The sequence below is a fragment of a genome, unplaced genomic scaffold (genome assembly GCF_019419815.1).
Source record: "Pyrus x bretschneideri cultivar Hongxiangsu unplaced genomic scaffold, Pyrus_bretschneideri_v1 Contig41, whole genome shotgun sequence".
NCBI classification, from domain to species: Eukaryota; Viridiplantae; Streptophyta; class Magnoliopsida; order Rosales; family Rosaceae; genus Pyrus; species Pyrus x bretschneideri.
Genome location: NW_025999735.1, coordinates 2,798,307 through 2,815,407, shown reverse-complemented (window position 1 = coordinate 2,815,407; position 17,101 = coordinate 2,798,307). Strand labels below are relative to the sequence as shown.

Sequence of the window (17,101 nt, the reverse complement as noted above, 5' to 3'; positions counted from 1 at the left end):
TCCTCCTCCCTTTCTATCATCGTCACCGCTGCCTCACTGGCCTTGGCATCACTGTCCCTGGCGGAGGAGTTGGCCATATTCGACTTCGACCTCATCCTTCCCATCCAGATGGTGCAGGGATTAGAGAGAGAGAGAGAGAGAGAGAGAGAGAGAGAGAGAGAGAGAGAGAGAGAGAGAGAGAGAGAGAGAACGAGTGTCTCTGATTTGGGGCTAGGGACTAGAGAGAGAGGGAGTGTCTCTGATTTAGGGGTGGGCTCAGGTAAGCAGAAGGGGGTGGGGAGAAGGGGTGTGTCTGATTTAGGAATGGGCTCAGGTGGGGAGAAAGGGGTGGGGAAGACGAACTGAGGTTTTTTTATTTATTTTAACTTTTCTGCTCATGTTGAGGGCCGATTTTGGCTCTAGTGTCATCCTTGGCGCCTCCTTCGTCACCCACGATGGGTTGTGCGCCACCAACAACGCTGTCATGGTTGACGCCGCTGCACATGAACATGGACCAGCTTGGTTCTAAAGGATGCGAACGAGTAGGGTGTTGTACATGAACATGGACCAACTCGAGGAGTTACGGGTGAAGCCATCGTCGGCCTCCTTGGCATCGAAGAGGGTGATTGACAGGTGAGGGCAGCAATGGGGAAGTGGGTTCTGGTTTTGGTGGTGAAGGAAGGTTGGGGAGACGGGTAGGGAAGGGTTTGTAGAGGTGGATCCCACAATTATATATAAAAAAATAATTTTATTTTTAATTTTTTAATATTTAATTATTTTTTAATCCGGTTGGATTAATGAGTGGGCCCCGCCTATAGTCACGTCAGCATTTAACAGAAAATTTGACGGAGGTCTGACATTGAAACAAATTCGTAAGTTGAGATATGACATTGTCATTTTTAAAAGATGAAGTATGATAGTGTCGTTCGACTCATAATTGAGATAGTTTTGTGTAATTTACCAATAAAAAATATAACAAAAGCGTATGCAGTTTTGTAAACTCATAAATATACTGCACCAACCCACGCCATATGATTTTTGTTTTTATTGCATGATATTATAACCAATTCTATGCCTTTTCTAGGCTCCAAGTTACATAATAACACCACATTTCTGGCATCCCAAAGAGTTGGCTGGAATTTCTTAAAAGAAATTTCTATTGAAAAGATTTTTCTGAATTTCTCCACCTCTGTACTTTAACTGATATGCCCCCCATTCCCATTTCCTAGCACTTGGCGAATAACAAATGGACCTTCCAAGAACTCCATATCCCAAACCTCTTAATCTTATGTGTGAGCCGAGGGCCTTCCAGACTTGCTCACCCTCCCTAAAAGCTTTCTTTTTGACACTTCTGTTATAAGATCAGCCTACTTTTTGCTTTCTTGCTATATATATAATTCCGTTTAGAGCATAATTCTTCTAGGCATTGGTGCATATGTGTTATGTTTGAGGTCTAATCGATGTGGCACGTGTAATTTTTGCTATGATTGACGAGAAGGATGTTGTAACTTGGAATGTAATGATTTTTGGGTACTATCGAATCAAGAACATTCCTGCACATTTCACTGCTTCGACGGGGGACGTAACTAACCAAGCATAAAAAAGGTGGTTTTTTAATGGGGATTTAAGAAATAGTCAATGTTCAATTTAAGAAATAATAATAGTATGAGTGTATAGTTTAAGAGATGGTGATAATACCAGTGTTTAGTTATTGAAATAATTAATGTATAGTTTTAAAAAAAATAGTGACAATACTAATGTTCAGTTTAAGAAATATATGTGTTTAGTTTAAGAAATAATGATAGTACAATGTTTAATTTAAGAAATGGTGATAGTATCTGTATTTAGTTACAACAATAGTTAGTGTTCAGGTTTAAAAATAATCATTATTCAATTATAGAAATAATCAATGTTTACTTCTAAAAATAATTATATGACATGACACAAACTTAAAATTTTGTCCAAACTAAAATTAAATCACAATTTTGGATATTACAATAAGCAAACTTCATTTTTTATTTTGAAATATTATTACTTAATTTGTTCTAAAAAAATCGAAAGCATAAAACAAAAAATAGGAAGTACATTGTTTATTGAGTGATAGAAGAGTGACATGAGAGAATGAGGTGAGGTGAAAGGATAGGGAGGAGAGGGATGAGAGAAAGTTTATGTGAAAGGGTGAGGAGTGGAGAAAGAAAGTTGATGGGGATAGGTGAAAGAGAAGAAAGAGAGAGAAATAAAGTTTTTTTTTATTTTATTTTTTATTTTTAACAAACGATATTATCTATATAATGATGTGATTCAAATTAAAGAGAAATAGAGTTAAGAATAGGGAAGGTGAAAATTGGTGCAGTGAAGGAGAAAGAGTGTGATGGGGCTTTTTGTCATTTCCACTAAAATTTAAGTCATTTTTATTAAAGTTTAAGTTCTCTTCATTGGCTACTTAGTACTAAGGTTTAGTGATGTTCTTCTTCATTTGAAAGGTTTTAGGTTCGATTCTCGCCAAAAGCGAATTTGAACCACATATTGCTAACCCTTTCTAAGACTTGGCTTACTCCCTTAATTACTTAGTTTAGATAATATCGTTTGTTATTAAAAAAAAATTCTTTTCGTTAAAGTTTAAAGTATTTTTATTAAATAGAGTTAATAGATAATTTTTTTGTGTGAATAAAATGTTGGGAGATTAACTTTTGATTAAAACTCCTTTTGCTTATTTAGGTTATTTTGTTTTTTAATTTTGTTGAGATGAACCACTCTAGAGAGTAGACAAAATTAGGAAGTTTCCCACCCGGAATAAGTCAACAGTGCCACAGCCACTGTCGCTATCGCGGCCGCATTTCATTCCACGAATAAATTCTGAAACCAGAAACAGTCGGTATTGTATCGAAGCTCTTGGTTAAGTTTGGTACAATGCCTTGGTGGGATATTGGATTGCTTTCTCGTCTCAAAAACTTGAGTGGCGTCGTCTTTCAGGTCAGTGGGTTTCTCTTCTTTCTGCGTATTTTACTAGATTTAAGCTTGTAATATCCGATGCATATTTCGGAAGCAAGTGGGCAAATTCCAGGTGGTTTTTGGCCCTTTTTGTTGTAATTCACTGTCGTTTTGGATGATTTCTTGTTTTGCCTCAAGTTACTGTGTGATGCTTCAGTTTATGCAATTATATATGTACGTATGTATGTATGTATCTGCGGTGATGGGTTTGTGCCATCTTTGTACCATATAGCTGTTAATAGATGCAAAAGAAAAAAGGTTGATTTTGGAGACAAAAGTTGAAGAAATTTAGAATCTTGAGAGTTTTGGATATTAGAAACTTGATTTTTTCCTAAAATTGTAGAATCTTGAATTGTTCTTGTTCATGAGAATCATTACTGCTTGACATGAAATCGGGTTTAAGCCTAGATATGAGACAGTCATGGATACTTATTGTTGGCTGATAGAACGATTTAGTCTATTAGAGTTATCATCTAAACCCAACAGAAAAGGAGAAGAAAACAAGGAAATGATTGTATAGTCGGACTAGTTTTACTAGGATCTCTTCCTCACCTCTCCCGTTATCTTCTTCGAAGTCAAAAAGTCTAGATTCACTAACCAAAATCATTGAGGGGCTGTTTGGTATTCAGTTTGAAAGTGATTTATAATTTTCAAAAATGAAGAACGCAACTAAATACTTAGTAGTAGTACTCATTCGTTTCAAAAACAAAATAAAATTGAATCCAAGAAGCATACCAAACAGGCTCTTACTTTTTCACTCCTCCATCTCATTTGTGGGGCTAGATTTACTAAATGTTGTACGTTCGGTTTTTTTATGTAAGGTTGGTGTGTTGGATTTTTGAAGCCTGGGAAGCTGCTTCGTAAATGTTGTTGTGAACTGCATCCTCATTCCTTATGTTCTTTGTGTATGCTTGAGAAGATTGTTTTTGCCGTGTCTTCTGACTCCTTCAGCTGTTCAAAGGAACTTCTTATCAATCAATTTTTTGTTCTGTTTCCCTTCACCCTTTGGAGCAGTACTTTTTGTGCCTCTGATATTGCACACTAGATTCCAGCAAGATAACATGTTGGTATACTGTTTGGTGTGCCCTGTGTTGGCACCATCAGTTAGTGATTGGAATTTTAGTCGAAGATAAATTTTTTAGAAGCTTAGGATCTAAAGATACTGATATATGGACCATAGATTTATTACTTTGTATAGTTTTATTGTTTGGGTCAACATAGATTATTGGTTTTCCTAAAGTGCATCCACCAGTAGATAAAATGTTGGGTGATTCGGTTGAACCAAAGAGTGTGAGCTTGTACTATCATATCTCTCGTCACACACAAACGAAGTCACACATGACACATGATTCAAACATTTACGTTCTTAATAAATGAATCCATATTTAGGTTTCATAATGTTTGTCTAGGTGATAGAGGGATATTGTAGGAAGGTGTACAGTTAATATGTAGTTAGGGTTACTGGCAATTTTGCTCTGCTGATTCCATAAAAGCTTCAGGCCTAGAATCTACAAAGTTTAAATCCAGTTAATGGTATACATACAACTGGCGTGGAGTAATAAACCCAAAATTATGAATTTGTGATTAAGTCTAATGAATCTGGTGCCCTTCGTGAATTTAACCCCTGAAGATTGATTTTTTTTTTTTTTTTTTTTTTTTTTTGGGGTTATCTAGGGTGTGTCAAGCAAGAAGCCGGAGATTTCTGCGGTTAATACTGATTTGTTCACACCCATTCACTTACCATTGATGGAACACAGGGAGGATGAGGTATTTCTTTTCTTTTGTTGAATTCATGGAGAAATGAGCACGGTCTCTATCTTAGGCTAATATAATTAGAGTTTTGTCCATTAATATGTAAAGGCTAAATTATACTTTTGGTCCATGTAGTACAATCCTAGTTTCATTTTTATTCCTGTAGTTTCAATTTGAACAATAGTTAGTGATGTTTGTGACATATTCCGAAGTACCAAGTTCTGTCAACTTGGTTTTTGGTCATATGGAAGAGTAAAGGTGTAATTTAACAATATGTTTCAGCCATTCCTTCCCTTTTAAAATTTCAAAAAAAATCCTAAATTTCTAAATTTTCCTTTCAAAAATACCCAATTTCTAGATGAAATCCCCTTTGCTTGCTCTGAACATCATCAGCAATAGCAGAGAGCTAAAAATCAGAGAATTAGATTTTCACCCTTCTACCTATCTAGCATGTGCCATTTCGGCCAACCGATTTGACAGAAAAGTATTCTTGTTTGTATCAATGCTCCCTGAACCTATTCTTGAGTTACAGTTTGGTCTCTCAGCTCAAATAATAGGCCCCGTAGTCCTTCAACATCACTGTGTTCTAATTTGGTGTCACAAGTAATATTTATATGAACGTTGATGTACCAAATGATATGCTGGGACCTCATCACTTATGCAGACAGATGTAAATAGCATGCCCTGACACAGACATAGGGGGTCTCATACATCTAAATGTTCAAACACAAGGGCATGCTCATTTTTATCTGTACTTTTTGAATTAATGCAGATCTGTATGGCTGGTAAAAAGCCATAGCATAGTTGTTAGCCAAACTTCTTCTTTACTTACCTTTGTAACAGAAAGAAAATAACTAAATATTTCTCTGTGAACATCCAAATGGTTGACCAAAATGATTAGATACAAGTGTTGCGATCTAAGGTGTCCAATACAGAAATCTTTTTATGAAAAAAAAAATTCTTCAAATCATAAGGTAGTACTTTTCTTGTCACACATGAAAAGTTGAACCAAACAATAATCGGACATAAATTGTATCTAACGCTGAATATAACTTTTCCTTCATATGTCTGGTATTGGTTATTGATCTAATAATTTCTTAAGCATTTATAAGATGCAATATCAGCAAAAGCAGCCCATACTATTTAACGAGACAAGCATCTAGTGCATATATTTCTGTCTCTGGATTCTGACAGACCTTGCCGGATGGTCATGCTTACATAGAGATTGCTTGTCATGATTGCGGGTTACAATTGCATTTTGTTGAAGAATTTACCAACTTATGCAACACAGCTCACTCAATGGTTATTCATAATGTTTTGGCTATTTCCTATGGCTGTTATTCCAAATTACCATTCACCTTTATTGCACGCATACTCACCTTCTTGATTTGTCCTCTCTTCCGTATCAGTGTCCTTTTCTTTGTGTTTATTGTGGGTCCTATAATTATTTTCTTTTACTTGCCTTTTATTGTAGCTTATTACAATTTTTTCTTGCAATGCTGTTATTTTGTGAAAACATGTCTATACTGGACGTATCTAGTACTACTATTACTATTTGGTTAACTGATAAAGTATTTGGTAGTTCTTTTATATAAAATGTGATAAAAAGTATTTTCTTGGAATTGTCTTTCTTTTTTCATGGCCATCGATGTCTTTTTGTTATGCCGACACACTGTAAGGAGTACACATCTGATGTCTATTTTCATGAGCAGAACAAAATGCAGGAAGTTCAGCTTGGTTCACATACCATAAGGTCCCATGGAGTGACACTTGCACGGACACACATGCATGATTGGGTGATACTGATGCTTCTTGGGTTGATAGTTGTCATCCTTAATGTGATTCATCCATTTTATCGCTTCGTAGGAAAAGACATGATGGCTGATCTTAAATATCCCTTGATAAGTAACACAGTACCTGTTTGGGCTGTCCCTGTAAGTTGTTACCATTCTGTTCTAATCCAATGAGACCATGTTTACAAATACATTACTTGAATTCTGAATAGATGTGATTTGTAACGCCTCCCTCTCTCGGCTCCTCTCCTTGGATGCTTAGATGTATGCAGTTGCACTGCCCATAGCAATTTTTGTTGTTGTCTATTTCCGCAGGAGAGATGTCTATGACCTTCACCATGCCATACTAGGTGATCAGTTTTTCGACTATTGATTTTACAAAGAATATTTAAATAGATACCACATTTACTGAAGAAATATAATAAAATGACAGGACCTGACAGTTAAAAGTTGTTACTGCAGGTCTATTGTTCTCTGTCCTGATAACAGGGGTTCTTACAGATGCTATAAAAGATGCAGTTGGTCGACCCCGACCAGACTTCTTTTGGCGCTGTTTTCCAGATGGGAAGGATGTACGGCATTCTTGATTCACAGTTGTTTTGGATTGTAATTCGAGGGCAGTGTTCTTTTAGATTATTCATACATGATTCCATTGGAAGTCGAAGTTAATAACTAGTTTTTCCTCAGGTGTATGATAAATGGGGAAATGTTGTATGCGATGGTGTGAAGAGTGTTATAAAGGAGGGGCACAAGAGTTTTCCAAGTGGCCATACTTCATGTAAGCAGCACTGCAGTGTCTGGTATTCACTGAATATAATTTACATGCAAACAACTTCGTTGGTAATGTCATACAAGCACTATATTTACCTCAATCTCTTGCAGACTTTTTAACATCGAGGAAATTTGGATTCAATATGCAGGGTCCTTTGCTGGTCTTGGATTTCTCTCTCTGTATTTGTCAGGAAAAATACAAGTATTTGATCGCAAAGGCCATGTTGCAAAACTTTGCATTGTTATTTTTCCACTACTTGTTGCATCACTTGTCGGAATTTCTCGAGTTGATGACTACTGGCACCACTGGCAAGATGTATTTGCTGGAGGTCTTCTAGGTTTGTGTCATAATGAATGGTAACTAAGCGACTTGCTGAAGCTGACTTGTAAGTAACAATCAGGGAATCATTTTTGCAGGGCTTACGGTTGCTACATTTTGCTATTTGCAGTTCTTTCCACCCCCATATCATGCCCAAGGTATGGTACCAAGCAAATTCTATATAGGTGTTTTTGTCACGGGGAAATATTTTGTAGAGATGTTGCTTTTTTGGTGTTGTGACATTAAGTTACATTTTCGCAGAATCATATTTGTGGCGTTTCTTCTTTGTTGACTAACTTGGTTTATTGTAATTGCAATGGTCTGGTCCTACTTTTTCTTTGCTTATCAATGACGGTGCTCCTTTTGTGTCCTCTACGACTCGTGAAATATTTTGCACATAATCTCTCTCTGGCATTTGTTTTGATGCGCGCGCTCTTGTGCTAGTGGACGTTTGTTAAAGAATACAGTGGGTGACGTAATGTGTGTAATTTGGAATCAACAGTCCAATTTCTTCATGCTAAATTTCTAATTTGGCTTGATGTTTTAAGAGAATTTCCATCAGTATCTACCAAATTAACATAGATCTTGTTTCACTAAATTAGTGTTTTGCTCTTCGTTGGTCGGACATGCCTGTCTGCTTTGTCTTGAAGCAGTGCATGCCTGTCTGTTATGTATTGAAGCAGTGCTAATTAACATAGGCCTTCTTTCCAATTGTTTTAGTAATTTTTCAAGGTGTGTTTTTATAGCATCTGATTTTCTATACATCCATTTGTAGGTTGGGGCCCGTATGCTTACTTCCAGGTGTTGGAGGAGTCACGTTCAGGGACACAGGTTACCAGCACAGTAAATGCGAGCAATGTGCAGGTCATAGATTCTCGGGTTGGGAATCAGGTAGACGAAACAAGCATCCATGGATGTATGGGGTTAACATTAGCACGTGATTCTGGTTCGGCATTGGAAGATTTAGAATCTGGAAGGAGATAGTTTTGTGCATTTGTTGATTCTTCCTCCAAGCTCTTCAAAAGTGTGTTTTGAATGCAAAGGTTACTCGGACGTTTGGAGCTTATTCCTGCCGGTGTACATATTTGTAGAGAAATGCCACAATTCAAACTGACAGGAACACTGCCCTTGCTTCCAAGCTTGTTTTTACGAATCTTGACGGATTCTGTTTATATTCTATATCCCCAGTTAAAGCTCCACCTGCGCATGCATGATGAATGGATTAAAAGTTTTTTGTTCAACAGAAGTTATCTATCTGAAAATTGCATCTAATGATAAGGAAAAAGCATACAAGCTTCTTACCGGCTTGAGAGTTTCGAATCGTCCTTGTTTTCTGCTCGTTGAAGGAAAAAAGTTTTTGCTTCAATGAGAAAATTAACAAAGAATAATGTAATACAGTAAAACTTCTCTAAGCGAAACCAACCTTCATCTAGTCAAAAAATTTTTGCCTCAACTTGGGGCATTTATATATCAGAATAAACTTCATATTGTAATAAGTTATAAATTTTTTAGGTTCAATCTTGAGAAACTTGCCTTCACATAGCGATAATTGTTAGGGTTAAGGGGAAGCTACAAATCTTCTGTACCTGTTATTTGTTAAAAAAAAAAAAAAAAAAAAAAAAGAAGAAGAAGAAGAAGAAGAAAAGGAAAAACGCAGTTCTAATATTTTTACACATATCCAAACACTTAACCTTCTAATCTAATGCTGTCAACTTTAAAAGAAAGAAAGAGAAAGTGGTGTGATGAGGAGATGCAATAGCTCGGCGGTGAGGACGAAAGGGGGTGTCGGCAGGGGCGGATGGAAATAGGGGCCGAGATAGTCCCAGGATCATTTGAGTTCGGAAAATATGCATACGAAGGACTTTCAAGAATCCTCCGAATGTTTGATACGAACCCTTTTTGTGTTTACTAAATGTTTGATGCAATGCATGCTAGGTATGTCTGGACATGTTGCGTCGACAAATTTTCTCTATATCTCATCATATTGCTTGATATCTGTTAACATGTGCACAGCAAGCCCACTAAGTGAATAAACTGATTTTTTTTATTGCGCTCTTCGAGATTTATTTCTATCTAAAAAACTTGTATTTAACACTGGGATCCCTAAACATTTATATCCTGGGTCCGCCATTAGGTTCTAGCGACGAAGTCCTATGGCTGACGTGGTTGGGTTGGGTGGAGAGGTATCCTGGCTTTTTTGGTTTTTTTTTTTTTTAATTTTTTTTTTTAATTTTACTTAAGTAATAATAAACATGTTTTGTTTATAAAGTGATAATCCAATAAAAAATAAATACGTTCATCAACACTTAATTGATAATCTAATTTAGTTTAGAAATATAATTTCTCTAGCAATTATCCTCTCTTTATATATTGAAGGTAACCAGTAAAGAAAATTAAAAATTGTTCATAGACGGCTTGTTATCTTCAGTGTTTTCACATTCTATTTTCTATTAAAAGTTTGTGTATGCCCTCCATATTTTAAAGTGCAAGTAAAATATTCTAATTTGGGAGTCAATGTCACTAGCCAAACAAAAGCTGTTACTCATGAAATTATAGGACTCTTTGAATCTCAATTTCTATTTAAAACAAAAGTAATGCTATTCATATCATGTTTTTGTATCACATTTTTATACCATCTTAGGTAACATTTGAGGTGAACAACCATTTAATCAGATTTTTAAATTTAGTTAATTATTTAATGAACTAATAATAATAAAAAACTAGTTAATTAAATGATGATTGTGGTATACGAGGAGTCATTCTCGTTTCTTTCCTTGGGTTTTGTAAATTTTTCAAATGATGTGGTTGTTCACATTAGATGCCATCTAAGATGGTATAGAAATGTGGTATAAAAACATGATATAAATAACATTACTCTTAAAACAATCTAAGTTTTATTCTTCTTGAAGCACTAAAAGAATATGGGTCGGGGAAGGCTGGAGATGGAACTCATAGCCAATGAACGAGCTCGAAAAATAACATTTCAGAAGAGAAGGGAATTATGAAGAAGGCCTACGAGTTTTCAACTCTCTTCGAACTAGATGTGTGCATGACCATATGTGGCCCGAAACAGACTGCGGGTCAGCCCCCTGAACTCCACACATGGCCAGAAAACCGGAATGAGGTCAATCGCATAATGAATAAGTAAAAGGCAAGCACCATGAGCAAACCAGCCAAGAAAAAGTTTCGCTTATCTGACCTATTGATGGACCGAAAGACAAAGGTCTATGTTGATAGCTACCGAGCGCGTAAGGAGATGTACGAGGCCAAGTACCCAACATGGGATGAAGGCATCGAAAGTTTGTCAGAGAATCGACTAGAGGCACTTTTGAATTCACTAGATGCTAAGATCGAGTTTGACAAGAGAACATTACTTCATAAGAGGAATCAATCAGCTGAACATCATCAACATATATGTTTATCAAGCCAAAGTCGGCCTTGTAACTATTACAAGCAAGTTCATCGAGCCAAAATCGGCCTTGTAACTATTACAAGCAGGATCAAGTTAATCATCGCACTACAAAAAATACGAGCATTGCGCACAATAAATTATTTGTGCCCCTTGAGGCGAAAAAGCATCAACAATTGTACTCATAGACCAATAGTAACAGTGCATCAACTATGTTTGTATATGTGTCCTCTATGGACGTTACTATAGGCCTGGCAATTCCTGACACGACCTGATAACCCGACACGACATGACACAAAATTAATAAGTGTTCAGGTCAACACGATATGAATCGGGTCGTTATTGGGTAACTCGATAAACACCTGTTAAGATAACGGGTTGGTTCAGATATACACGTGGATAACACGATACACGATAAGCAAAATACTAATTTAATAATTTTATAACCCTAAAAAAAATACTAGAATAATTATTTATATTAATTTAACAATTTTATACCCCTAAAAACTATAATAATTATATATATATATATATATATATTATTAAATTTAAAAAATTGGTGACCATTGGATTGGTTGAGATTTAATCTCAGTCGTCTATTGTGCATTAGGTTGGAGGCTATCCTTCTCTTCTCTCTCATTCACTCTAACATGCAAACTTTGAGTTCTATTGACAAGGTTTAAACGTTTGAGAAAAGCTTAACAACCTTGAAAACAAAAACTCTTTCATTTTGCATATCCTTGCACATATAATATTTTGTAATAGACTAGTAGTGTATGAATGCTTTTTTATTAGTCTCTTATTTTCGAGTGTAGATGTAGTACTTAAATGACAAATGTGTTTTAATGTTTTGAAGTAATATTTATGTGGCAATATGTAATATGTGCAAATTTAAGAAAAAAAAATATTTTTCATAACGGGTCATAATGGGTTGGGTCACTTTACCCTTGATCTGTTAAGGACCCATTAAGATAACAGATGTGACACGACACGACCCGTTAAGATAACATATGTTATACGAAAACAACACAAACACGACATACATGACCCGTTTGCCAGCCCTAGGCATTACCATTGCTAAAAGAGCACAATAGTGTATTTGTGTCGGAGAGGCAAGCACAAACAGTGGTCCATTTGTGCCTCGTTCTGACAACTTTTTCAGATAAATTTTTCCATCTAGACGTAACCACTCCTTTGGTTGGGGGCTGTGCCACCCTACCTACCTAAACGCCCTTATGCGTTCTTGATTAGTATTAAGGGGGCCGATAACACTCCCCCTCAATGCACTTTCTTTACAACTCCATGAGCTTTCTGTCATTGATAGATTTATCTTTACAACTGGATCCCTACGTAAGGAGCTTAATAATTTTTGCCTTGTTCTTCATGTATGGTCATTGTAAAGTAGATCATGGCACGAGCAAAAATACACATACATGTGGCTTATCGTGCTAGTTCTCAACTGTAATCAATTTGGATTTTGGAAATTTGGATCTCTTTTATAGAAACTGCAAAATTAGATTGTATTCAACATTATTTTCTTTCTTATAGAAACTAAGAAACAAAATACCGACAAATGACATCCAAATTCTTACTGCAAATTCATAGATGAGGATAGCGAACTAAACAACCACAAATCCAAAATTTAAAATCAAACTCAAACAATTTACAATATCAATATTTATGGTACATTTGAATCGCTTTGCCAGAATCTGAACTCTCCAGCAGGGATTCCAGACTAAATCCATACCCAATTCCTTGCCCAAACCCAAATCCTAATCCAACCCCACAACCCACACCAACCCCAAACACCAGCTTCACTTGGTTCCATGGGCACCCACCACCATATCCCATCCCTCCCACCAATCCAAACCCAACTCCAGCGCCGCACCCGATTCCAGCACCACCTCCAGGCCCCAACACCAGCTTTCTCTCCGCTTTTGGGCTGCTGTGGAAAACTTCAGTGAACGAGAATCTATTGTCGTCCTGCTTGTTCCTGTGCAGTGGCTTTGATTTCCAATTCCAGAAGGAATCAGTGTCAGTGTTGATGCTTTTGGATTGGGTTTTCATGGTGAAAGGAAAAATAGGAAGGGTTTTAACTTCTGGTTCAATTGATTGCATTGGTTTTCTTTGTCTTTTGTTCCTTTTTGCTGAAATTTCTTATCTTGAATGGGAGAGATCTGTCCGTGTAGCATTAACATGGATGATACATTATGTGTTATTATACGAATAGTTAGATATGTATCATAAAAAATTAGTAACTTAAAAAATAAAATTTACCACTACTTATATGAAAACACGTGGTGTATCACCTGTGTTCCGGTCACAATGAAAAATTTCTCCTTGAAGGGGATAATATCTGACGAATTTTTATTACAAATGATCCCTAAATTGACTCAACTCATATGGATGGTCCCTAAGATTAAAAATTGATCAATGTAGTCTTTGAAAATTAGTGCCACAAATTAATGTACATCTTTTCATCAGAATCTTGTTAAAAATTATGCTATGCGATGATGTGACACATAATCATGTCCCACAAGTCTAATTAAATATTGTCATTTGGATTAAAAATATTTAAATATCGTAACATCGTGGATCGTAATACCGTTGATCATCGACAAGGGAAGAATGACAGGGTCCATCGTAATATCGTGGCCAACGAAGGAGCGATTCCTCCCCTTGTCGCTTAGTTTCTAGCGATGCCATGTGGTTCGCTAAACCCAAGGCCGTCGAGGAGTTCGCTGATCCAAGAGAGAGAAATGACAGTGATTCCAAGATTTTGTTGCAATGGTTTTTTCAGTAAGTAGAAGAGTGCATCGGGTGTGTTGTGCGATCCTCGTATGCTATTAAAGTTTAAGGAAAAAAAAATTATAGGATGGAAATAAGGCCAGCAATGCTTTAAGGCACAAAATGTTGGGCGGTATAAAAACAATACGTGCAAAAAATGAGTTTAATAGAGATGAGAATGCTTCGCTGAATATGTGCGCACATGAAAAATAATAAGATTAAGAACGAGGATATCTGAAGTAAAGTAGGAGTGGCTGTAATTGAAAATAAGATGAGAGAAAATCAGTTAAGGTGGTTTAGACACATGAACCGAAGACATACTGTTTGGGCCTAAATTGATAGATTTGGGCCTAGTAAGCCATATGCTCGGCCCATGGTTGGATATCCTAGCCCAGTCCAGAATATTTAGGGTAGATTTGGCTAAGGTTTAATCCGGCTAAAACAAGGAAAGGAATTGGATATCAATAAGCAGGACGGTGAGTCTGGTAAAAACAAGGAAAGGGATTGGATATTAGAAGATGGACATGTGGTTCAGAGTCCCAGGACTAGTAGGAGTAGTCGAGATCAATCTGTATGAAGGGATACATGCTAAGAAAATCTAGTCCTAGTAGGATTCTACCTCGGCACTAGGAAAGTTGCTATTATACATAAGAGAGGATGTGCAATGCTCAAAACTTCTTTAAACACACAAACAAATCTGCCTTATGCAAACTCTTGCTTTACGCAAAACCATCTCATTTTTGAGAAACCACTGATCTTTCTAACTTCGTCGAGCACATCTTCAGTTAGTCTTAACATCACTATTGTTGACAATCGGCAATAAATTCAGTTAGTCTTAACGGCACAAGAGCCATAGAAATAACAACCAAGGAGCACATTTAGTTAGTCTTAACAACATTGCTTCAAGATCGATTGGTTATTTATCTAAGTCTCGGCCAATAAGGAGTCCTTGAGTCTTTATTGGAAGAGGTCACTTCATTAGCCTTCTTGGCGAAGTGAGGTGTTACTAGGTTACATCGTTCAACACATCGAAAACCAATTTATTTTATGACTGGATATTTTCAAGTACATTTTAAAGTTCCGCATTCAGACATCCGAATCACATTTACAATCAAGACACTTATCTCTTTTGAGTATTTGTGTCCGTACAATTTGGTACTGATTTGGCGCACTTATATTTGCACAAATATAATTACACTTGCCGAGCCTTTTGCCAATAATTCGTGAACTTCGAAGAAAACTAGTAACCTTGTCTTCAAGCTTTAGAAATTAGAGTCTGAGACGAGTTCCTTCCTTGATTGCAATCGGAAGACAGAAGTCAGTAGGATCTTCGACACCACCACCACCACCACCACCACCATATTTATTCACTCGTCAACCGAGCTCGATCTCGAGTTGGCACGCCCTTATTCAATCAAAGAACGTAGTTATCTAATTACCTATTCGGCCTGCATGCCACGTAGGTTTGGTATGTAGTTTTTAGGGTTAACACATACAGATGCGACTATGAGACGGAGAGTAAGGCAAAAGGGGTAGAGGAAAGCTAGGAAGACATAGAAAGAGAATTAAAGAAAATATATGGTGTACTTAGAGCTAATTGAAGACTTCGTGCAAAAACGAGCACTATGCTGTTCTAAGATTCATATAGTCGACCCCACTTGGTAAGATATTCATCCCTTTGAATCTCCACCACTTCACTGGAATAATAAAGTGCTTTTTTTTTTTTTTTCAATTTGCTGAATTTTTGGATGAATATCTAAAATTTAGGGGTAATTTTTTTAATTGTGGTTGATGACTTTGACTTTGGAGTTGGAAATGAACTTTGATATTCCAAATTGGAGTAAATTGGGAATCTGGGCAAGTGCTCGAGGAATTGACTTCCTTTTCTCTTTCGGTTCGAGCCCTAAACGAATCTTCAAACCTGACCCCTTCAAGCCCGACTTCGATGGATTTATGCTATATGAGCTTGTGTTGAGAGGAATAACACCAATTTGATCGGAATTGTTTGTCAGACCTGAAAGATCTATTAATCCGCTGCAAGCCCAGTAGAAAAAGAAGAAGATGACCAAGGAAGAAGAATAATTAGAGTGAAAAAATTAAAGATGTTATAAACTTTCCTAGTTTAAGTGTGATTGTTTAAATCCTAGATTATTTGATTCTAGTTATTCTTTCCTATACGGACTTGTATTCCTTGGGGATGAAACATTTCTTCTCCTTCTTATTACTATAAATAAATGCACTACGTAGGGAGGAATAACACACACATTCCCTTACATTCTTACAAATACGTCTCTCTCTATACAATCTTTCATTGCCACCAGGCCCTCTTCCCTTAGTCAGATAAAATAGGCTACAACATGTTATCAGCACGCTCCTACAGTTGCTCTTAGGAATCTGATGAAGATATTTTCTGCATCAAACCAGTTCACCTATATCATCACGCAATCAAGTTCTTCTAAAACAATAGTTTTTATCTCGATATTTTTGCAGCCCTGATAGCATGAACATTCACCATAATGCATGACCCAACTTTACGTTTTTTGAATTTTGGATTCTACATAAATTGTGTATGCATTATATTCATAATTGTTGAATTATATGAATTTGATATTGCCATGAATTGCATCAAATAACCACTCATGCATTAAAATATTTGATTGATTATGCCTGCAATTGAATTAAAATTTTATAATTTGGAATTAAGAAAAAAAAATTAAAATTAGGGATTTTCTCAAAACCCATCCAATCCATCGTGAGCCACTGGCTTCCAAGCCACGCCGCGTTGAGCTGTCATCACCTGGCCTGCAACATGTGTGACTGAGCTGAGCCACAAGCCGAGAGCTAGCAACTCTCTTTCTTTCTCACCATGAAAACCAAAAACAACGTCGTCCATGGCATCGTCCCCAAACCTACACTCGCCCGCAGATGAGTCATAGCACCAACGCCGATTTCCATTAAGAACCATGACTTGAAGTTGTGATTTTTGGGACAAATTCATCGTCTCCAACGATGATCATTGAAATTCTCATCGAATTTCATTAAGTTTTCGAGGATTTCAATTCGAAATCCCCATTTCACACCCAACGCCGAGAAATCAAACTTTCTCCGTCCAAAATAGGGTTATAGGTCGAATTCGTGCTTCCCCTGACCAAAATTCACCAAGAACACGACCACTAGTAGTGGCGACACTGGCCTCAACTCCGGCGACATTACCCAACAATGCTGGGATGTTTTTGGTCCTTACCTGAGCCCACTTGGGCTTGGCTACCCTTGGTCCAAACACCAACCCTTTGGGCTTTG

General features: G+C 36.8%; 2 protein-coding genes across 5 annotated transcripts; one reads left to right on the top strand and one right to left on the bottom strand.

Moving 5' to 3' along the window:
* The first annotated feature begins 2,723 nt into the window (after positions 1 to 2,723).
* LOC103948472 (lipid phosphate phosphatase 2) lies at positions 2,724 to 8,804 on the top strand. 4 transcript variants are annotated; one of them, XM_048566521.1, is made up of 9 exons: positions 2,724 to 2,952; positions 4,645 to 4,737; positions 6,438 to 6,656; positions 6,778 to 6,865; positions 6,978 to 7,087; positions 7,203 to 7,293; positions 7,436 to 7,624; positions 7,704 to 7,763; positions 8,381 to 8,804. In XM_048566521.1, the coding sequence occupies exons 1-9, from the start codon at positions 2,890 to 2,892 to the stop codon at positions 8,587 to 8,589; spliced, it is 1,122 nt and encodes a 373-aa protein (XP_048422478.1). In that variant the 5' UTR covers positions 2,724 to 2,889; the 3' UTR covers positions 8,590 to 8,804. The 4 variants fall into 4 exon arrangements, with proteins under 4 accessions (XP_048422478.1, XP_009357778.2, XP_048422480.1 ...); XM_009359503.3 differs by having other exon boundaries at positions 6,435 to 6,656; XM_048566523.1 differs by lacking the exon at positions 4,645 to 4,737.
* Positions 8,805 to 12,685: 3,881 nt separating this feature from the next.
* Positions 12,686 to 13,081, bottom strand: LOC125469251 (keratin, type II cytoskeletal 3). Its single transcript, XM_048566345.1, has one exon. The coding sequence runs from the start codon at positions 13,079 to 13,081 to the stop codon at positions 12,686 to 12,688; it is 396 nt and encodes a 131-aa protein (XP_048422302.1).
* Between the last annotated feature and the right edge of the window lie 4,020 nt (positions 13,082 to 17,101).